At 40.5% G+C, this 23217-nt stretch overlaps 1 protein-coding gene and 1 non-coding gene across 4 annotated transcripts; both read left to right on the top strand.

Annotated features, from left to right (window-relative positions):
- The first annotated feature begins 461 nt into the window (after window positions 1-461).
- On the top strand, window positions 462-15094 carry TGDS (TDP-glucose 4,6-dehydratase). Of its 3 annotated transcripts, none has more exons than XM_051634036.1 (12): window positions 462-576; window positions 1619-1685; window positions 2116-2184; window positions 4472-4562; window positions 5080-5222; window positions 7518-7616; window positions 8487-8546; window positions 10408-10451; window positions 10733-10898; window positions 11441-11499; window positions 13444-13541; window positions 13947-15094. In XM_051634036.1, the coding sequence occupies exons 1-12, from the start codon at window positions 500-502 to the stop codon at window positions 14045-14047; spliced, it is 1074 nt and encodes a 357-aa protein (XP_051489996.1). In that variant the 5' UTR covers window positions 462-499; the 3' UTR covers window positions 14048-15094. The 3 variants fall into 3 exon arrangements, with proteins under 3 accessions (XP_051489996.1, XP_051490015.1, XP_051490005.1); XM_051634055.1 differs by lacking the exon at window positions 13947-15094 and adding an exon at window positions 12442-12511 and having other exon boundaries at window positions 13444-13536; XM_051634045.1 differs by lacking the exon at window positions 13947-15094 and having other exon boundaries at window positions 12442-13533.
- Window positions 15095-17355: 2261 nt separating this feature from the next.
- TRNAF-GAA (transfer RNA phenylalanine (anticodon GAA)) lies at window positions 17356-17428 on the top strand. Its single transcript has one exon. It is a non-coding gene; the product is annotated as a tRNA-Phe (tRNA).
- Window positions 17429-23217: the final 5789 nt, after the last annotated feature.

Genomic DNA, 23217 nt, shown 5'->3' with positions numbered 1-23217 from the left:
CTCCGGGTGACAAGCGGGCGCGGGACAGGCGCGCGGGAGAGCAGGAGCGCCGGGACAGCCAATGGGAGCCGAGCGCGAGGCAGCGCGCCCGGGCTGGGGGGCGGGGCTGAACCTGCTGGCCACGCCTCCTCGCCCCGCCCCGCGGGGCCGCTCCGCCCCAGCTTACGACGTGTACGTTGCCGGCTTCGGCCGTAAGGTGAGACCGGGAGACGTAAAAAGGCGATGGTTGGGGCTGGAGGCAGCGCCGTGGCCTCTCGCGCTGCGCGCGCCCGCGCCGGGGCCGCGCGCTCTCGCGGCGGCGGGCGCCGGTGCGCGCCGGTACGCGGGGAGCGGGGCGGGGCGGGGCTGGGCTGGGCTGGGCTGGGCTTGTTTTCACGCAGGGCCGCGGAGCCCCCCAGGTGCGGGGCGGCTGCCGGCACGCCCTGCGCATGCGCGGTCGGGAGGGCCCCGCCCGCGGCGGTGGGACGGGGTGCCGGGGCTGCCGCCGTAAAGCGCGGCGATGGCGGGCCCCTCGGCGGCCGCCGCGCTGCCGGTCTTCGAGAAGCGGCTGCTGGTGACGGGCGGCGCCGGCTTCATGTGAGCGGCGGCCTCCCTTCCGCGGGGGTGTCTTTCCCTCTGTGCCGCGCCGGGGCCCGGAGCCCTCTCCCTGCGGCCCGGTGCGGGACGCGGGGGGGCTGGGCCGAGGCGGGAGGGCTCTGGCGGTGCCGCCTCGCTGCCCCGCGTCCTGCGCGCTGCCCCGGGCCGGTGCCGTGGCGCGGGTTGCGGGGGGCGCCGCCGCTTGCCTGCCTGGGGCGTCCTGGGGGGGCTGAGCGTTGGGGAGGGGGCTGGGCTGCTGCTGGTTGTCCGCCGTGCTCGGTGAAGGAGCCCGCAGCGCTGCCGGTGGGGTCGGGGCTCGGCCCCAGCTCGGGGCTGGCGGCACTTTCAGCCGGCGACTGCTCGTTCTCTGCGGGCCCTGCTGGAGGCGGGGGAAGCTCAGGTCCCTCTGAAGCTTGAGCCCGTCGAGGTGCCGCTCAGAACCCAACGCGCTGAGAGGACTGAGTGTCTGTGAGCACCCTCCAGCTTGGGGCGCTGGAGATGTGAACCTCGACTCTCGGCGTGGTTTTCTTGTACGCAGGGGCTGTGCCAAGGGGAAATGCCACCTGGTAGTCAGGCCGTCGTTTCTTACACCTAGCAGCCGTGTCAGAGAGTGTAGGGGTGAGAATCAGCATTATCAGTATCAGGGGTGTTGACTGTCTACTTCTCCCTATTACCTAATGTATAAACTTAAGAATATAGAAGTATTTTAGAGTGGCAATTAAACGTAGCATATAACAATTTAGGTTTGGTTTTGTGGTTTGTTTGCTTTTTTTTGTTAGGTGGTTGTGAGCAGTACTGCTTTCTTTTATTACAGCATGAAATTTTAATCTTTTAGTTTGATAACAAGATGCAGTTACAGGCATTATCAATAGAATAACGTTGACGTATCTTAAAATGTGTCTGAATTCCTTTTCCACCTGTCTTGAGCACAGTTATCTCTTCTAAAGCCTTTTGATATTGCTAAATTTATTTGTAATTTGTCATCTCTTGTTACCTTACAGCTAATTATACAATTGTAAAATGTTTTTCGTTTACCCTGCAGTGCTTCACATGTAGTCGTCTCCCTCGTGAAGAACTATCCAAACTATCTGATTATAAATCTAGATAAGGTAAGTAGCTGGTTTGATTATTTGATATGAAAGCCAGTTTAAAATTATTTTTAATGCTATCTATAGCATGTTGACATTTACATGGGTTATTGTTGTTTATTTTTTTTTGTTTAATTATCTGTTTGCTCCCATGCAAAAAAAAAACCCCAAAATCAGCTGCTGTTCATGTGCCCACAACAAATAATTATTTGCAAATAAAATGAAGGAAGCTTTTCAAGTTCTAAACTTCTGTTTAAGAACTTTTCCAGTTTCATTGTCTTTCAGAGTTTTGTGTTTTTAAAGCTTCACCATGTCTGCTTGCAAAATAGCTTTTCTTTTGAAAGAAGTTTTTACTCTGTCCTCAAACTTACTAGTGATAGGTTGAATCTGAGTTAACTTACTTACTTTTATGAAGTCCACTTAATGATTTTGTGTGGGTATTTTGCTTTAGCTCGACTACTGTGCAAGCTTGAAGAACCTTGAAACAGTCTCTGAGAAGAACAACTACAAGTTTATCCAGGTGATAAAGCCTTCTCTTCTAGGCAACTTGACTTTTTACTGATTTTTGTGCCTTCACATCAAGGTAATACGGTCTCCAGAGCGCCCCAAACTAGAAGCCACTGCTTTTGTTTATGTTCTGCTTATGTTTAAGTTCTGTTAACTCATTGTCAACAATAAGTCAGTGTATGTAATATGCCAATATATGTGACAATCAGATGGACATAGCAGCATTTTCTTTGTTTACCTTCTTCTTATTTTACCTGCAGAAGTATGTGACGATGTGCAGTATTATAACAGTATGTTCTGCCTCTTCCATGAAGTAGCCTTTTGAGAGTTGTTGTATTTTATTGTATAACAAAGTTATAGAATTGGTAAAAGCCTGAGTATGGAGCTAAGTGTTTTTAGGGCTGATTTTGAAACTTTTGGTTTATGGTTGTATGAGCAAGATGGACTCAAATTCAGGTTCTCCATGCTCTTCTGATGTCATCTTTTACACCTTCAAACACTGCCATGTGCCATATTCCACGATGTACAACACAATCTGTCTTGTTCAGTTAGCACTAGGCATCAGGCTGCGTTCCTACTTTTGCTGCTGTTGTTTGTAGTTGTTTTGGAAGAGGGTCTCATTGGAATATTCAGGGTATGCCTTTTCTCCTTAAAATTTTGCCAATTAAATTAGTTCACTGCTCCCACAGTTTATCTTCAGATGGGAGATGGATTTTGTTTTATTGTTCAGATAAACCTTCTGAGTGCTGGATTTGTATGCTGAGGTTCTTGGCCTCTGGGAAAGTCAGAACTGATGCTGGTCTTGCTGTCCAGCTGGGCTTCTCAGGGTTGCAGGACATAAAATAAGTGCATATGACTGAATTTTCTGCAATAGAAACTTTGGGGCAGATTTACCAGAGGTAGTAGATGTAAGTTAAACAGGCAAGGTTGGGAATTGAACTTTTCCTCATCTGTTTGGTGACCCCCATGGCTGTTCACATTTTTGTGAACCTACCTCTCTATTTCAACAAGTGATTATCTCTGAGCTGTTGGGATAAAAGTTGCATGAGGGGAAAAAGGGTTTTTAGGCTTTTGTTTATCTGGTTTGGGTTTTTTTTGTGTTTTTTTTGTGTGTGTGTGTGTTTGTGTTGTTTTTTTTTATTTTATATTTTTTTTAGGAAGGTTGATCAGAACTTACATGCAGCTGGTGTGCAGCTAAGCAGTTTACATGGGTAGCAAAAAAATGCACTGGAAAAAATACTTTCTGGTGCATAAGCCTAAGGTTAGAACTGTGATGCTGTTACTGACCTAGGAGAGAGTAGGAAGGATAAATGCTGTGGGAAGGTAGAGAAGTAAAAGTTCAGAAAACTTGGGTAACGGACTGTATAAATGATGCAGTTTAATCAGTCTCTGTTGATGCTCAGCACAGATGTATTGAGTTTGAATTTCAGTTAAAAAAAAAAAAGCGGTAACCATTTAGTTAAAAATAATCTATGAGCCTGAAGTATTTGCTGAGTGTTTCAGTTCTGTTCAGGGATGAGAAACATAATGTTATTTCAGAAAAATCAGTTCACCTTCTCCCCTTTCTGATATACACTACTTTGAGGCTGTTCTTCAGAGTTTGAGAACTTCTTAAAACATACGGAAACTGGAACTATTTTTAGTTAAATATCCTGTTATACAGATTCCTTTCCAAGACATGGAAGTACTCTCATGTTTACTTTGTTTAAACTGAGCCAACAGAAAAGTATTGTATATACCTTTAAAAGCTGCTGTTGCTATGTCAAACTAAAGAATGGCTTGGGTGTTGATGCCTGAATCTCTTCTAAATATATCAATTAAAAAAAAATAATCGCCGGAACAACAAAAAAAAGCCAGCAACACCCAAACCCTTGCAGGGTACCCAAGTGTCTATTTTGACAGAAGTGGAAGTCCAGTTCACCTTGTATGATGCCACTAGGTGTCACTGTCCCTTAGCCAGGCTCCAGTAACTCGTAGTTACCGTGAAAACGTTGTTTCAACCTCAGCATTCAACCTACATACTATACTTACGTTGTGTATATTTGGGGGGCGGTGCTGTTAAATAGTAACATAAATCCCGAAATAAGTTTCTTTGAGGCTGTTGCTCAAAATGTGTGACATTTATATCTACTCTTATTTTGGACACAGCATTGAAAAATTCCCCAAAAACTCAGCTGGTAGTGCTATTCGTATCCTGTGCTTCCATTGTAATAGGTTTGTTATATGATGCTTAGTACAAATGAAAGCCTACTATTTTGTATGAAAAATAATTTGTTAATGATTTTTTTTTTCCTGTTCAGGGAGATATTTGTGAACCTAATTTTATAAAACAGCTGTTTGAAACTGAGAAGATAGATATAGTGCTTCATTTTGCAGCCCAAACACATGTAGGTGAGCATTGTTTCATGTTTTGGTGGTATTTTTCATGAGTATATTCGTTTGAAATATATGCTGATATTTTTTGCCTTTTCCCTTCATAAAAAACAAGGGTACATTGAATGATATTTGTAGAGACATAGTGTCTGGTCGCCTTTGTAACTTAAAGGGGTTCATAGCATTAATTTTAACAGAACTTCATCTGACTGTTATTTATTTTAATTGTAAATAAATGGTAATTATTTTTGCCTTACATTTTAAATTCCATCTAGACAAAAATGTAACTGACAGTGTAACACTGGAGTTATGAAGACAGTAGAAAAAGAGTTGATACATAGTCTTAAATTTTTACTTGGTTGGCTTCAACCTTACAGGAAGAAACAGTGTGGAAGCTGAAGGAATAGGTATAGCTCCTTTCAGAATTCTTCCTGGGTTGTAGAAAGAGAGAAAGAATTGCAGCCCTTAATATAATGTGATAGGAAGCTATGTCTCGCCTAAGTTTAATCAGAATTGTTTGGCTTTTTTTATGTAGATCTTTCATTTTGGCATGCTCTGGAATTTACCTATGTGAATGTTTATGGCACTAATGTGCTGGTTGCTGCTGCACATGAAGCCAATGTGGAGAAGTTTGTCTATGTTAGTACAGATGAAGTATATGGAGGTAGCACTGATAAGGTGAGTTTGAAAGTACATGAAGGTTTTTCCTAGCTTTGCTTCCCTTTAGTAGTGAGAACAAAATTAGTCTAACTTGCTCAAGTGCAAGGTCCTGCATTGAGAACAGTGTGTGCTTGCAGCCTGGAAAGCCAACTGTGTCCTGGGCTCTGTTGGAAGAAGAGTGGCCAGCAGGTGAAGGAAGGTGATTCTCCCCCTCTGCTCTGCTCTCGTAAGACCCCACCTGGAGTACTATGTCCAGTTCTGGAGTCCTCAACATAAGAAGGACATGGGAGCTGATGTATCAAGTCCAGAGGAGGGCTGTGAAGATGGAGCACCTCTCCTGTGAAGACAGGCTGAGAGAGTTGGGGTCATTTAGCTTTGCGAAGACTTCGGGTAGACTTCGTAGTAGCCTTCCAGTATCTGAAGGGGCCTACAGGAAAGCTGGGGAGGGACTTTTTACAGGGGCTTGGAGTGAGAGGACAGAAGGAAGTCGTTTCAAGCTGAAAGAGGGTAGATTCACATCAGATATTATGAAGAAATTCTTCACTCTAAGTGTGGTAAGACACTGGAACAGGCTGCCCAGGGAGGTTGTTGCTGCCTCCTCCCTGGAAGTGTTCAAGGCCAGGATGGATGGGGCTCTGAGCAATGTGGTCTAGTGGGAGGTGTCCCTGCCCATGGCAAGGTGGTTGGAAGTAGATGATTTTTAAGGTGTCTTCCAGCCCAAACCACTCTGTGTTTCCTTGCCCTCTGTAAATGTGTTTTTTTGAGCTATTTCAAACAATACTGGAACTTGTAAAGAAGCACAGGTTATTTCTGGAACGTGAAGTCTCATAATGGTCCTAAATTATTTTTGTAGCTTGTTTTTAACTAAATGTGTATTACCGAAAGCAGTGAGATCGAGGACATTAATGACATGCAAATACTCGTCGGAAATAGTATCAAAGGAATATATTACACAAATTTTGCCTTGGAGCATTTATGAGACTTCAGTAATGCACACACTATGTTATCTTTTTTTTTTCCTTCTCTGCCGTGGTTATGAACTTGACAGGCAGGGAACTGGTTCTGTACTCTAACTAAAATACTGACAACTGTAGGTACTGACAGTTCAAACAGGGAACAGTTCCTGTATTACTGGAAGAAATATGCAGATTTTTTTTTGTTGTTCTGTGGAAATATTATTTATTCTTGCCAATTTATGCCTGACTTTATCTCAGGAAATGTAATTTAACTCAGTAAAATGACGAATTATGCATGCTTGTCTTTCTGAAGGTGTAAATAATGGCCATGGAGTCTTGTGCCACAGTCCATGAAAATACTAATGTATTTCAGAAATCCATGTGTGCTTCTTTATTGTTGCCATGTCTTTATATCATTTGCTTCAACACAACTGCAATCTGTAGACTTTTTATGATAGTGAAGGATGTTGCTTTCCTGCATTTAGATCATTGATTTGGCTGAGACAACTTCAAGTGACTTTTTTTTTTTCTGCCTCTGGGCCTTGAAAAGAACACTTTGGTTTAATCTGTTTTTTATTCTCTTAATGAATAATTGTAGAAATTCTTGAGTGTTGTTTGTGAGTGAGGAAGGCCAGTAAATAAATCAGGGTCAATTAATTTCAGAGGCAAAGGTCAGACAAGAACAGTGAGTCTTTTAATCGTATGTTAAGATGATGGTTAGGAACTGCACCTCAGGCAGTGTAGAATCCCTCATTTCTTTGGTTCATTATTGTGTCTGGGTTTATTAGTGTTTGTTTTTTTAATTTTAGTTTTAGATTTTTTTCCATCCAAACAAGAAATAGAAGTGTCAGGGTAGCAGTGTACCTAATTATTCTGGAACAGGTCAGAATTGTTGACACCTTGCTTTGGAGGGCTTTGGGTTGAAATTCTGCTTTTCTGATAGAAGTTAAGTTTATAGAAAAGGGAGAGCAGACCCCTTTTATTTGGGATGGAGAAGTGGATTTGCTAGTGGTGGTGCAGTGGCACAGTGAGGCAATATGAGCCTGAGATGGATTGAACCTCTTTGTGGCAACAGTGATTATTTTACAAGATAAAAATTTTAATAACCCACTACTGTGAAGTACTCTACTAGAAGTAAAAAAAATACTGCTATTAGTATTCTAGCCACCTCCAACTTTGATAAATAGACTGTCTTTTGTTTTTGTTTTTAGTCTTCTACTGTAAGTGGAAGGGTGACTTTCTCAGACAGTCGTGCTTGGATAGTTACGGATTTTAATTTCCCTTGCAACTTCAGCTTTCATAACTTTAAGACTTGTCTGTGCAAATGAAATTGAGTAATGCAAGTTTTTCATTTTAGGAATTTGATGAATCCTCTCCAAAACGTCCAACAAATCCTTATGCTTCCTCTAAAGCAGCTGCAGAGTGCTTTGTTCAGTCTTACTGGGAAAGGTACCAAGTAAGTTGATGCAAGCTTCAAGATCTCTGAAGCCCATGCTTAAGTGTCTATATATACACTCATATACATAATACATATGTATATTTAAAAGAAAAGAAATCAGTGCTATTCCACACAGTGCCACCTGATGGCTAGTCCTGTAGTTTGGATGTGTCAGAGAATGTTAACCACTTATTGGAGGAGGTACGCTGCAAGAAAGTGGGGAGACATCAAATGGTTTTAAAACTTTCTGGAAAATCTGATTTGTAATGTCTAAAAATTTTCTTTGATAAAAGGATAAAGAGAACACTGGCAATTTAAGAAACAGTGTTAAGTTTGAAGGAAATCTGTACAGAAGTAGAATATACAAAATCTGAATTGTTTAAGGCTAGGCTTATAGTGTAAGCACAAAAGTAAAAACCCTATTACTCAGATTTGTTTAAGCAAAACTCTTTAAATTTTTGAGTATTTTACGTCTTTTGTTTTATATATCCTTCTGCAACATTGTTTTCGACATAAACCTGAGTAGAAGAATATGTTAATGACTGTGAAACATTTTATTGGAATAGGAAGTACTAAGCTGGTCTTCAGCCAGCCAGATGCACATATATAATGTCCCTTGGGGGTGTCACCATCCTCTCAAACCCTGTGCCATAGCAAGACTGAGAGATGACAAACATTTGTCACTTGTGGTGCTTCTAACAGAAGGTTGGAGGCCCTTGCCTGTTTTGACAGAAGTATAGATAGATTCATTTGCTGGTGTTTGTGAGGGCTTGTGGACTTTTGAATAAGCATTGTGGGTGTGTCAGTTTATTGATCAGCAAGAAGCCTACAGATTTTTATTGGTATATATTTTCTTATGTAATCACATGCATCTTTCATACTTTTAAGTTTCCAGCTGTTATTACACGGAGTAGCAATGTTTATGGACCACACCAGTATCCAGAAAAAGTAAGTTAATCCTATGCTTTACTCTGAGCTTCAGTATACCATAATTCAGGGTTGCAGTGATGTTTTTTTTTCTCATAAGGATGGACTGACTTCTGAAAAAAGCACTATCTTGTGAGTGTATTTGTTCGTGCTTACCTGGATCTGTTTTTGATCTTGCACTAATATATATTGCCACCAACCCAATGAACAAGTTTTTTTAGTTGTGAGTAAAGTGTCAATTAGAGATTTCCAGTTATTTATGTGAATTTTACTAGAGTGACTGTTTTGTAATTTTTCTGGTTCTCAAAGGATAATTAATTCCCCTATATCTGGCAGAGTTCCCCTAAAATTATATCAACTCACATGTCATGTGCTGTAATTAGGAATGTTTAATTACTAAGATAAATATTTCAAAAAATAAATTGGAAGAGAGCAATATCTCTGGAATAGAAAGAGATGTTCCAACCTGTAGAGAAAATAGATAAGATGAATCTGGAGATGAATCAGATACATGGTGGGATGTAGAGCAAAACAAGCTTTTCTTTGCAGGTGTCTTTGCACGGAATCATTCTGGTTGGAAAAGACCTTTCAAGATCATTGAGTCCAATCATAACCTAACTCTACCAAGTCCCAATGCTTAAACCACTCTCCTAAGCACCCCGTCTATACATTTCTTAAACACCTCCAGAGATGGAGACTCAACCACCTCCCTGGGCAGCCTATTCCAGTGCTTAATTACCCTTTCAGTGAAGGGTAATTTTTCTAATACCTAGTCTAAACCTCCCCTGAACCTTGAAGGGTAACTATTTAAAATGGTTATTAGTGTGAGGGAGTTGCCTTTGTAGGAAATACTAAGATCTGCTGTGGTGGTGAATGGAAATACACTAATGAAATGATAATCATATGTGCTGTTTGGAGCTTGTGTGAAATGTAGCAGCATTTTGCAGGTCTAGTATGATATTTTTTCATTTGAATTGCTTATTTGTTGGGTTTTTTGCAAATTTTTCCCTACATTAATGCAGATGGATAAGTAATGTTTTTTAAAATGTTTTTCACTCATCTGTGGCTTGGGAAAAATGTCTGGCTACAGGTTGCATGATGATGGGAGTACATTCAGGGGATATATCAGTGTTTACTTGCTTTCAGCTTATATACTCTTCCTCAAACATCCTCTTCTAGTTACTGCTAGAAATGCAACACTAGGCTAGATGAATCTTTAGTTTTACTTGGTATGTCTGTTCCTATGTTTAGAGTTGCAAGTTAACAAAATGGAAAGAACTGGAATAGCTTTCTAATGGCTTCAGTTTAAAAACTTTAATAGCATGTCCAATTGTTCTGAAGTTTCTGGGACATAATTAATGGGTCTAAGCCTGTAGCTGAACATAATATTAAATCTGTATGCTGTGAGCTCTAGGGGCTGTCACTTGATCCCTATTTACTTACGTTGAAATTCACTGTTGGTTCTCTTCTAAATTTAACTTTTGACTATAGATTTACTGCAACTTCATGGATGTTTAAACCATGTTCTAAGCTGTTTGCAATAATTATCGCTAGTTACACTATAGTGCACTTATGTGTGCAAAAAGTGATGGAACCTTTCTCTTTTGTAAAAATGCTACATTTTTAACCACTGACTTGTAATGGTTGACTGAAAATAAGCTTTGCAACACAGTAGAGGCATCTACTCTTAAAAAAAAACAAACACCAAATTCCTTGCAGTTTTGGGGCTTGATGCATTCTTTGATTAGACTTAATAAAATATAAAAGTATTTAAAGGGTCTTAATAAAATACTTAATGATGCTTACAGGTGAAGTCCTATGTTCTTGGCAGAATAACAACTTCCAGAATAGCAGAGTAATTGTTTTTTGTTCAATTTCATAGGTTATTCCGAAGTTTATATCTTTGTTGCAACAGAACAGAAAATGGTATGTATTTTCCTTTTTTGTGTGGTATTTGTGCAATAAAACTAATTACACTTAAAAAATATGTGATACAGTTTTCAAAATGATAATTTAATAACTAATTTATGAATTGCTTGTTTTAATAATAGGATTTCTTTAAAAATCGTAAAGAATTGTGTGCATGTCAGCTACCTAAGGTATCTTCAAGTAACTGCTAACAGCAAAACTCCTTAAAACACAGTTTAATAAATGGAGTGCTTCTGTTTGAGGATGAATAAAAATGTCTTGCTGTTCCTGTTTTTAAGCTGTATTCATGGTTCTGGACTTCAAAGAAGGAATTTCCTTTATGCAACTGATGTAGTAGAAGCATTCCTTACTGTCCTGAAGGAGGGAAAGCCAGGTGAAATTTATAACATTGGAACTAACTTTGAGATGTCCATTACCCAGCTTGCTAAGGAGCTTATCCATTTAGTGAGTAAACTGTTACGATGCTTTTATTTACACATATGAAAAATTCTACTACAAAGCTTTTGTACTTCTGAGAGAGCTTAGTCTTAGAAGATAATTGTAGCTGACAGATGTGCTACCCTTTCTGTGGCAGCTGTGCTGTGTAAGTTTGCAGTGCAGGCTATTGTGCCTGTCAGCTACCCAAGTGGGACATAATTGGCATAATGATTAAATGTCCTATTTGATAGGTTTTTCCATGCTGGATGCTTCATTTTTGAGAGAATATGGCTGTATTAAAATCTAAATATTTGATTATGAAGGGTTAGGCAGTCCTCAGATGAAGGAGAGAAGTTTTGGAATTCTTCTAGATAATTTTGGTAATTTCAGTAGTTTGAAAACTCAGCTTAAACAAAAGACCATTTCTGGTTTTGGTGGTTTGGTTTGGTTTTGGTTTGGTTTTGGGTTTTTTTGTTTTGTTACCAGACTTTTACCCCATTTATTTTTTTTAAACAAATCTGTTTTTAAATGTATGTTGAGACAGTGCAAGATGTTTCTCTTCTTAACAGATAAAGGAGACCAGTTCAGAATCTGAAATGGAACACTGGATGGATTATGTCAAAGACAGGTAAGAAAATAGCAAAGCACATGCAGGAGAGCTTTATCCTGATGGTTTCTGGGTCTCTTGCCAAATAGTTTTTTGTGAAAGTTTTTCTGCTCTGCAGGAGGGAAAACTTTAGAGAGAGTAAGAGCTGTTTTGCTTTCTCTTTTTTTTTTTTTGGTATTTTTATTTTGCTAGTGGATTTGACATCTATGATACATACAGAACATATCATAGAAGAACAGAGAACAAGTTATAGAAGAGCAGAATTCCCTTTTATTTTTGGATCTAGGTCAGAGTATATGTTTTGAAGGGGAATGTGTAATGCTAGTATGTCTGTCTGATGTTTCTTCAGACTTCTCAGTACTGAACTTTGCTCTAGAAAATGGACAGGTTTTATACAGTGGCTAAATCTTTTCTTAGCAGTAGTTTAGATAGCTTGTGCTGTACTTGGTATTCATTATCATCTGAGTGAGATGAATCCCTTTGTCTCACATGTAGCTTTAGTATTTTGACATTAATGTGACTAGTTCAGACTTAGATGTGCCTTATGGGTAAGACCTACTCTCCACAGGCAGAAATACACACCTACAGAGTGTAGTTAATTTTACATCCCTGTGTTAAGTTAAAACTACTATCTCAAAGGTATATGTAAAACTCTGAAGTGACCAAGTTATGATGGTGGCAGAAATGGATAGCTTTTATAAATATGGTTTTGCTGTGTGTTTCCGTCCTTAATTTCAGGCTTGGTTTGCCTCTGTTCCTTTATCTTAGTTTCTTTTCTGCAGCAACAATGGGTCTCTGCCTGCTTTAGATACTACTCTCTTTCTCCAGAGTGATTAGAAATGACATATCTCCTGATAGGAGTTTAGTATTGTGGCCTTTAATGTTCTCACTTTCTAATCACATACAGATTATTATAATGGCATCTGAAGTGTCTTTAAATCTGCTAATTTTTGTTTTTAAAAGGAAGTGTTCTTCAGAATCCTATCTGACTGTATCACAGGAGTTTGAACAAGTTGCCTCATGCTCACATGATGTGAGTGTTCAGTAGATCTCGGTGTAATTCAGATTGAGATGTTTCTCCATGTGTACTGAGCCCTGTCTACTAATGTTCAAACCTAAGCGAGCTTGGTAAAACTAACCACATAAGAATACATGTTTCAAAGAATGTTGAGGCTTTATAAAAGATTCTTAAGATAACTAATTATTACTTAATTTCATAATGAGCAACTTAAAGGTCATGTGAGTTACTTACCATTGAAAAATGAGTTCTGCTTCTGTTTGAGATTAGCATGTTTTAATAATGGTGATAAGTAGCTGGTTTTTCTCTGCATGTGTAGCTTAACTACTCAGTATGCTAGTCCCAGTAATGCGGGAATGGAAGACTAGACTTCTGAACTGCCAGATTGTGGAAGTGAAAATTTGTGCTGTGCTTAAATGTAGAAGAATCTTTTTCTTTCTGTGTTGAGTTTTGCAGTCTGGGATACTACATATTCACCATTACTAGGTTTGTGTAACTAATGAGGCACTGTAATGACAATGCTTTGGAACTCTTTGTGTTTAAAATCTGAAGTTTGTAAAAATTTGGGATTTCAGAGTGGAAAAATATGCATGCTGGTTTTAGGAAACACTGGCTTGTGTAATGAATGTGTAAAGAGTTGCAAATGCACTGATTTGCACAATTGCATTGGCAGTGATATAATTTTTGCATTTGTTTTTTTACTAATGTGATATTCGTATTTGTTCTAGTTAACTCCAAGTAGTTGATTGTACAAACTGAATTGTGTTGTAGCTTCACTCAACTGCCACTTAGACCTTTGAAGGCAATATAATCTGTTCATGTTGAGTGGAACTTTCAAAATTTAGGCATACCTAATATTGGTTTGAAGACAATGGGAGTTACTGCATCTCTAGTTAATGAAACATTCCAATAAAATTGTTTTCATGTGCATTTTGTACTTCCATTAGACCTACCAATGACCTGAGATATCCAATGAATTCAGAAAAAATGCACAACTTAGGATGGAGACCTAAAGTGCCTTGGAAAGAAGGAATAAAGAAAACAAGTAGGACTGATGGCTTTTACACTATTGATTTAGAAGTGATGGGAGGATGGGAAGGGAGAGAGGGGAAAATCTATGTATAGATTAGCTGATGAGAAGCTAAAGAGAATGAATTTAACACTTCAGTTTTACATAAAATTGTCTGCTTTTTAAGTAGTGAATTTACCTGATGTAAAAAAGTTAATCACAAAGTAGCATCAGGTACTAGAATTAATTACTTTATGCAAGTATTATTCTAGCATTACAAAGTATTAATAAAACTTCAACTAGATTTTTTTTTTAATAATGTATGTTAAAATAGTGCATAATGAAGTGTTAGCATGTCATTAATTTTATGGTATCTATAGAAATTTGAACTTCCCTGTTATCTCTAGTCAACTTGACTCATCAGCATTCTCTTCATACTAGTTGAATGGTACAAAGAAAACTTTCACAACTGGAAAAACCCAGAGAAAGCTTTGGAGCCCTTTCCTGTGACAGAGCCGTTTGCACAGCTCAGTGGTCCATAGGGTGGCAGAGATCCTGAAGGAGTTTATTCTACCTCATACAATCTTTTCTTCAAAGCCTGCAATCAAGTGGCCTCACAGGACTCTTAATGTATTGAAGATAAATGAACCACAATGAATACAGAACTACAGTGTGGCATGACTTTGGAAGGGTTTCAGCACTTTATAAGTCAAATCTGTTAATTTCAGCTTTTGGTGCAATACTATGTTCTCCCTAAGTACTGATTTTAAAGACCTGTACAGGCTGAAGAATATTTATAATGCTATAAATTAGTGTAACTGATGTCAAACCAACCTTATTAATTTAGAATAATTAATTGTGATTACAGCTTTTGGGGCTGTCATTGAAACTTGTTTTAGTTCTGAAATAATTAATCTGTATTAGTCTTTTATTATGGTGTAATACATTATTTTTGTCACTTTAAAGAGTTGCTTTTATTTTCAATAAAGGGGAAACCTGCTGTGTTTTCTGTGGGTTATAAATCAGTTGATAAAAGCTGGATTTGACACCCAAGTGGATCAGTTCTTTTCTCCATTGGTGCACTATTACCTTTTGTAGGTGACGGATTAAACTGTTATCTGTAACTTTAAGTGGCTTTTTTTAAGGAGGATGGGGAGGGAAGGTGGTAAAGAAGTAGCAGCTGTTCTTGCTGGTATTTCCGGAAGCATTTTCTTACATTTTGCTGGTTTAGATATAGTCTTTTTACTGTATGACTGTCTTTTATGTGTTAACTTCCTTTTCTTAACTATTTTTAACAAACTTGAAATACTGTGACATGGTTAACGTTTCAGTAATGTTATTTCCAGTCATATGAAGGATATATAAAGAGAAAAATTTTAAACACTTTTCCTGTGACTTGTGGGTTGACAGACCTTATTTAATGCAGTGATTTTTTGGTGACAAAGATGAAACAATACTTGAGTTTTAATGAAAAGCTTGGGAGGAAACTTCAGTTCTAGAAATGTGTCCATGAATCTTTTTCAAAGTTGATTTATTACTAAAGGTTATGGTGTAACTGATTTCTCTTAAGTAAACACATTGAAAAAGTAGATGGTGGGTTTTTTTGTATTTATTTTTCTTCAGGATACAGGAGGAACTCTATTCACTTTTTTGGCTTTGAGATGGCAAACATACAAGGGAAACCTGTTCTTGGGTTTATCACGGCAGCTTCTGTACTTGGCACAGTCTCAGACTGTCCCTGGATGGAGCTGCAGAAGCACGGGACTGAGGCACTGTGGAGTACTTTGAAATTGATTCAAGTCATGTGGAAGTGGGGAATTTAAACTCTGAAAACACAAGTATGTGCAGAAGTTTTCCTCACCACCCTAAGTGCAGGAATTTCCCTTAAAATTTGCTGCTAGAGTTGCAGTAGTAAATGAACATAAAAGTTCACAGTACTGCCCCAGATGGCCGGCAGGTCATGGTGCCTTTGGAGCCACAATGTGGCCAATGTCATCACACCTTGTATGTTGCATGGTGCTGCTGATAAACTGCTACTTTGGGTTGGTAAGGTTTGCCTTAAGAGGCAGCTAAACAGCTTCTAGGCTTACCTGAGCACCATCTGAAGTCTAGTGGAAGCTGTTCCAATTTAAATGTTTTATTAAATAGATTATATCTGAGACTGAATAGTCCTTTTGTTTTTGTTTTGCATTACCTTTAGTTTTTATTTCTACTGCCATTTCCATTTTACTTGGCAAAACAAAGATTTCTAAAAATAATACAAATTAGAATAACCTGTTTGTCCTGAGTAGCTCTGATTTTTATGGCACTGTACAAAAAGCTCTGCAGTCATCAGTGTTTTGACTTCTATGCATGTCATCACACATTTGGAGTTTATCAGCACCAGAGATCACAAGGTTACATTAGCTGCATCAGTAGGAGACACGCTTATTAAGTGATTACATTCATAATTTCTTAGCAGAACAATCATTGCCAGTGGCAATGGAAAATAATGAGAATATGAGATTCTGCATCAGTACCTTGTCAGAGCATCTCTTTAATACAATGTAAGGGGTTTGGTGGTTGTTGTTGTTTTTTTTAAAACCTCTCCCTAACTATTTTTTTTATTGTTAAAGAATTTTTGTTTTCAGTCACTAACTGCTGGCCCAATTCTCAGCATTTCAGCTTCTGAAAACAGATCTTGTGCCTGGCCTGCAATTTGTGGCTTCTGAAGAAGGGTGGTTGCTCACAAAAGACTTCCAGAAGTGGGACAACTTGAGGAAAAATATACTCTGTTTGAAAGTTAAAGGAAATATGGGATGTGTGTCACCAAATATTCATAGGGTTGGGTAAAGGCTGCTTCTTCCACTCTTGAAAAAAGAGGTATTTGTTAAAATCCTGTATTACTATGGATGAGGGAGGGATTTGTTAGTGAACAAAAGCCAAACAGTGGGGAGAAGCAGTGGGCAGCCTTGCAAAGCACCGTTTCTTCCCCACTTGCCACACAGGGAGAGCATGAATAGGAGATGCTCTCACAGGAGCTTTTTCTAGAGCTGTGGGATGTGCAGATAAACACAGGCCTGAGATGTGAGTGTCCAGTAGCAGTGCCATGTGTGCTAACGTGTGCACTCAGATGCATCCTCTGCCTTCAACCTGGAGCCACAGGAGTGCAGTAACAGTCCCCTGTTGAAATAAATACCTAGATGACAACGGGAAAATAAACTTTGACTAAGCAGAGTTATAAGAACAGGCTTTATGCAGAGATGTAACATTGCCCAGTGGAACGTGCGTCTGAGCAAGACCCTGGAACGATGGGAATGGGCATGTCCTTTCTATTCATACAATTGTGTTGGCTGGAGAAGACCTTTAAGATCATTGAGTCCCAACCATTAACCTGATGCTGCCTAATCCACCAGTAAACCATGTCCCTAAGCACTATTTGTGGTACATCAGCTCCGGACAGAATTTGACAGACTTCAACAATTACATCCCTGAAAACTGTAGAAAAAAAAACGTAGCATTCTTCAATCCCACAGAGCATTCAAATTCTTGTTACCCCCCAAATAGTTCAGGGAGCCACAGCCATAGCACCTTTCTCCAGACACTAAACGTGTCTAGGTCATGTATCACCCAGGGACGTATACGTATACCTATGATTTTGTGTTATTGCCGTATTTTTCTTTGCCTTAATTTTTTGCATAATTTTATATGCAAAGGCCCGTCGTCAGTTCGGTTGTGATGTTCACGGTGCCCAGCAATGCGATACAGATAACAACACATGCCCCATTCTAATCACGCTTTCCACGCCTCGCCAGACGACGGTCGGTGAAGAAGTCCTTAGGCCAGCTGCTGAGAAAATTGCAGCATCGCAGCCGAAATAGCTCAGTTGGGAGAGCGTTAGACTGAAGATCTAAAGGTCCCTGGTTCGATCCCGGGTTTCGGCAGAAGCCTTTTCCACCTGTCCTTTTTCCCTCCGCTCTGCCGCCGCCCAGCGGGCTCCCGGCGCCTTCAAACCCTCCCGCCGCCCACCGACCGGCCTGAGGGTCCCAGCGGCCTCTCCCTGCCCGAGGTTCCAACTGCTGGGACTGAAATTCTGCTGATCTCTTACTCCGTTGGGTTACAGTTTTTAAAAAATGGAAACAAAGTGTTTCCGGCGGTGAGGCTGAGGGGCGGCGCTGCCGCGTTCCCGCGGTGAAGCCGCTCCCCGGAGCCGCTGGCACATGGACACCGCGGGCAGGAGCCCGCTGGAATGGCAGCCTCGGCCGTGCCTGCGCTCCGCACCTCCGATGTACCTGTGGCAAAGCACACGCAGAGGCGGTTCGTGCAGGAGGTGGGGTGGGAATCGCTCTTCGAGCTCCCGTGTCCTCTGTCCCGGGGCTTGGTGCAGCGGAATGGAAGAGCCGGCGCTGCCATCCAAGCCTTGATGCCGCAGAAGTGCCCTCTGCTCCCAGGCCGCTGGGAATGCGCTGTCTGGGGGGGGGTTTGCCTTCCAATTTCCCTGTTTAGCTCTTGTAAGCTGAAGGTTTTTATTGGTGATGGAAGAACTGAGAGCAAAAAGCTTCATTCCCGGCCCTTCTTTGCCCTCCACCGCCTCCAGCTGCAGATGGAGGGAAGGAGGCCAGAAGAGAAAGTGAAACTGTGCAAGGCTTAGCAGGAGAGACGGAAGAATTAGATCTGACCAAAATCTGGAGCGGTGGTCAAAATCCCTGGACCTCACTTTTCCTTTGCTGTCAGCAAAGAGCTGGAGCTCCTTCTGGTTCCCGGACAGGCTAAGGAATATCAAGGCCAGAAGCTCTGGTAATGAGTGTCATCTAGTCTCTACCATTTGTGAGTTTGCCCCGATCCTTTCTTTTCCTCTGAAAAACACCCAGATTTTCCCACAGTGTATTTTTAAGGAAGGCATCTGCTTTTGACTTGAAGACATGAAGAGGTAGAAAATTCATTAGTTCGCTTGGTAATTCATTGCAACTCTTCCAAATATATTTCTTACTTCAATTTGGATCTGTCTTCTGTTAAGTTCTGTTATTTCTGTTAAGCCTTTTCTGTGTTAGATCAAAGATCTTCTCAGTACCTGGCATTTGGTCACCATGAAACAGCCAAGGCAACATCCAGTTTTGTTTTGATGAACCAAAGAAATAAAATTCTTTACGTCTTTCATCTTAACACACTTTCTTCTGCTTTCTGGTAATTTTTTGTGACCTTCCTAGTATAAGGACACCAGAACAATGCACAGGAAAAGGTCGTTCCGTATTGGTGTCACAAGTGCAGATCACAGCAGTAGATCACCTCTCTTTAGCAATCTTTCCTCTCTTCAGGAAAAGGTTATCACTGGTCCTTTTTTAATCCTTTTTTTAATCATAGCATCACATCAAGCATTGCTGTCCAGTTGCTGCTCCCACACAAGGAGTGCTCACTGCTGATGAGTATCCTGTTAGTACAAACAGGAGAAGTGTTACTGACACCCCTGCTAATAAAACAGGTAAAGGACAGTATAACTGCTCACAGTCACCTTTTTCCCAAAAATTTTTTAAGCTTTCAAAAGAGTTTTAAGACTGTACACTCGAGTACTCAGGGATAGAAGGAAATGTTACAGTGACAATTGTGACTTCTCATCTGTATTTTTGTGCATGTGATAGCAGAAATAAACACTTCAAAGAAAAAAAAAATAATTGAAGACTTTTAACAGTGCTTTAGGAATTAATTAGGAAGGTAGTAATTTCTTGCAGCTGTGTAATCATAGAGGCAAAAAGAAGTCTGACTGTTTCATAGAAACCTAGGATGGTTTGGGTTGGAAGGGACCTCAAAGATCATCTAGCTCCAACCCCTCTGCCTCTTCTTCTGACTCCTTCTCTGCAACTGCATGCACCAATGTAGGTTAGGCATGAACCTGCTGGAAAGCAGATCTGAGAAGGATCTGGGAGTCCTGGCAGATGGTAAATTATCCATGAGCCAGCAATGTGCCCTTGCTGCCAAGAAGGCAAATGGAATCCTGAGTTGCAGAAGGCTAGTAAGTCGGGTGTGGTCATTCTGCCCCTCTTCTCTGCCCTGGTGAGGCCACAGCTGGAATATTGCATCCAGTTCTGGGCTCCCCAGGTCAAGAGAGACGGGGAACTACTAGAGAGAGTCCAGTGGACGGCAACAAAAATGACTGGGGGATTGGAGCGTCTCTTTTACAAGGAAAGGCAGAGAGAGCTGGGACTCTTCAGCCTGGAGAAAAGAAGGCTGAGGGGAGACCTTATTAATGCCCACAAGTATCTAAAAGGTGGGTGCAAGGAGGATGGAGCCAGACTCTTTTCAGTAGTCCCCAGTGACAGGATGAGAGCAACGGGCACAAGCTGAATCGTAGGAAGTTCCATTTAAATATGAGGAAAAACTTCTTTACCTTGAGGGTGACAGAGCCCTGAAACAGGCTGCCCAGGGAGATTGTGGAGCCTCCTTCTCTGGAGATACTCAAGACATTCCTGGATGCAGTCCTGAGTAATGTGCTCTAGGGGATCCTGCTTTAGCAGGGGAGTTGGACTAGATGATCTCTAGAGGTCCCTTCCAATTCTGACCATTCTGTCAACTGGGAAACTTCTCTGTCAATAGAATGATAGAACGTCTTGGGTTGGAAAGGATGTCTAAAGGTCATCTAGTCCAACCCCCCAGCAATAAGCAGGGACATCTCACACTAGAACAGATTGTTCAGAGCCCATCAAGCATGACCTTGAATGTCTCCAGGGATGGTGCCCTCACCACTTCTCAGCTGATTATGCATTTCTAGAATGTAACACTCTACATTCAGTATTTTTTTTTTTTTTTCCCTGTGAGTGAGCAGGTTTGGAGAGCTTTATTCTGTTTGAGCTTACCACAGAAACCTGTGTAAGGAGGCTTTTTCTGACTAAGTTCCTTGGGAGTTTTGGGATTTTTATTTTTTTTTCTCTGCAGAAATATATCCCAGGGTTCCTGCTTTGCATTTCTGTAGGAATATAGAACTTCTGCAGAAATACAGAATTTATGGTATAGTTAACAAGGCAGATTTGGGGCCCTTAAATGAACTCTTAACATTCAGTTCTGCTGTGGTCATCAATGCTATCTTTATTCCTCAGTGAACCTTCGGGGAAACATTTTTTTTGTTTGGATGTACATACATCTACTTGCTTAAAGCAAGGGCGTATCCATTACTTTGCCCAACAATGTTCTGGGGGTTTAGCCCACATGACATGAAGGATTAATCTCTTTTGTTCCTTTTTGTATTTTCCACTAAGTAGTAACCTTGATATTTTGAATAAAAACTGTGAAAGAAGAGTATCTTCTGAAACTGGCTCTAGAAAGATTGATGTAATGTCAAGGCTTTAGAGATTTCTGTTGTTATTTCAAATACTGTGTTTATACTACCTACCAGATTATAATTATTCCTTTTTAATGTGGTACAGACTCAGGTCTGTATTTCCTGCCTTCTGTTTCTTTCCCTGTGATTGGGACAATTTGTTGTATTGCTGAATTGTCAAGACAGGAGCCTCTTGTCCTATCCCTTCCATGCTGTGCATGAGTTCTTAGACTCACATCTTCCCATCTGTGTACTGAGTGGTGAGCCACAAAGGCAGTCTGTGTGCTAGCCAGGGTGCAGGCTCCTTACAAGTTTTGTGGAACATCTGTGTCAAAACCAGCATATTGAAACAGCTTACATCTCACTTTACTTTTTTGTCAACAGGCAGGAATCTGCTCTATGTAAATCAGGTTGTATCCTACCACAGTCATTTGGAGTGGGTTTCATCTCCCTTCACTTAAGACATTTAAAAGTTCAGTGTCTGTCAAAGTTTGAACTAGTCACCCTCATCTCCTTTCAAGGTCAAGGCAGAGAAATTAGGACAGAGAAAGGCCACCTGACCATGCCAAGATGCCTGTCTGAATATTGGAAGAGTCGTCCTGTGGAGAAGCTTCTCTCCCTTCAGAGAATGCTGGGGAACCACAGGGTAATTGGGATTTAGCTCTTTTACCTTGCAGATGTTTTCATTCTTAAGTGAATCTTACTTTATATTCTATGACTGCCTCTATAGTTAGCCCTGGTTAGAAGATGATAATAAATAATATACAAAATAACTCTGGAGTCTTTGGACAACAGCTTTTAGACAGGTGGTCATCCCATCTGTGGTGAAGAGGCAGATAACAGAGGCTGTAGAGCGGTACATCTCTTTGATATTACTTACACATCCTTTGCCAGGTGAAGATGCTGAGATGAGTGATGGTGCTTACTCAGGATGGTTTAATCTGCCAGTCAGCATAGTATTTATTTAAACTTTTGGTAGGTTAAGCTTTCATCTGTGTTCCTACACATTTTGGACACTGGAGAAAGAAGTGTTATGTATTTTCTGTGAAACCTAGACCAGAATGCTCTTCTCAGAGTTGCCCTTCTAGCAATGTGAATCTATTGTAGCATGTAAATTGGTTTTCAGGAAACAAAGTCCACAAATTAGAAAGGAACTGGATGAATAATGTAAATATGAGATGGCAGGAGCTGATTAGACTGTTTATATGAAGAGAGATTTTGAGCAAGGGCAGGATCATGAGATCACCAAAGCTGCTCTTTATGCCCAAACTTTGGCCTCATTCTCCCAGCTGCAGGACAGGGAGACAGAGGGGCAGTGATCTGTGTTGAAGGAAGGAAAAGAGAAGACATGAATGAATAGGAGTCTGTGTAAGAGGGAAAAAACAGAAAAGGATGGAAGGATAAAGAAAAGTCAAGAGGAAAGACTGAAAGGTGTCTGCTCTTAAGGAGGGTGGGAGAGAACAGGGATGAGCAAATAAATTTCAAAGTAAAAAAAACCCAATCAGTACAGAGATAGGAATAGAAAGATCTAAGTGCAAGGGTGTAAAAGGTTGAAGAATTATCATCAGACTTACTAGAAAGGAAAGGATAAAGGAACCTACATGGGTAATGGATGAACATAGGAGTAAACAGAGTGGCAACTATTTTCCTCTTAGGTCATCCCCTATTGCAGTTTTGAAGGATTTGAAAATTTTGATATATTAGAGAAAATACTTTTTCTGAGATGTACTGCTTTCACATGTAAGCCTAAGAGAATGAAGGTTGTTTCTGAAAGTGCTGAGTTGTTCTTTTCCAGATCTAATGGCTTATACAATTTTGAGTAGATCTGATTGCACTTGGGTACCTCAGAGAGTCAAAACCGAGATCAGCAGACATAGGGAAGCCTTTCTTCCCACTTATTTATGTTTGGTGGCTGTTTTTAGTATATAGGAGGTGGCTTTTAACCAGATGTAAGATTTTTCTTTTGTCAGGCCACTTAAAATGGCTCACTTACTTACTTGTGGAGCCTCTGGTGTCTCACACTGAAGCTGTTATCTCAACTGGGTCACTTACCAGCTCACTCTTCTACCTACCATCTAGTGTGTTCTGATTTTCTTGGAACTCCTAGAAAATCTATGCCTATGAGTTCTCTCTCCTGCCAGGTGAATTACTCTTTAGACTAGATATCTATTTTGTATAATGGGAACTTAAAAGACATGTAGCTCCTATATAGATGCATACATGGTAGATGCATAATGAAGGTATCTTAGTCTTGAATTGACTTCCACCTTGTATAACGAATAGGTTTGCTTTTCCAGTGAAAGACTTCCATAAGTATTCCAGTAATACAGTAATGGCAGTGCTGGAAAAACCTGCCTTAGGTCATGTTTCTTACTCTATGAAATCTGGAGTACAATAAATTCACAGCAATTGAAATCAGCTGCC

Source organism: Apus apus, chromosome 1, assembly GCF_020740795.1.
Source record: "Apus apus isolate bApuApu2 chromosome 1, bApuApu2.pri.cur, whole genome shotgun sequence".
NCBI lineage: Eukaryota > Metazoa > Chordata > Aves > Apodiformes > Apodidae > Apus > Apus apus.
The sequence above is the reverse complement of the archived record's forward strand: the minus strand, read 5'-3'. Positions and strand labels throughout refer to the sequence as shown.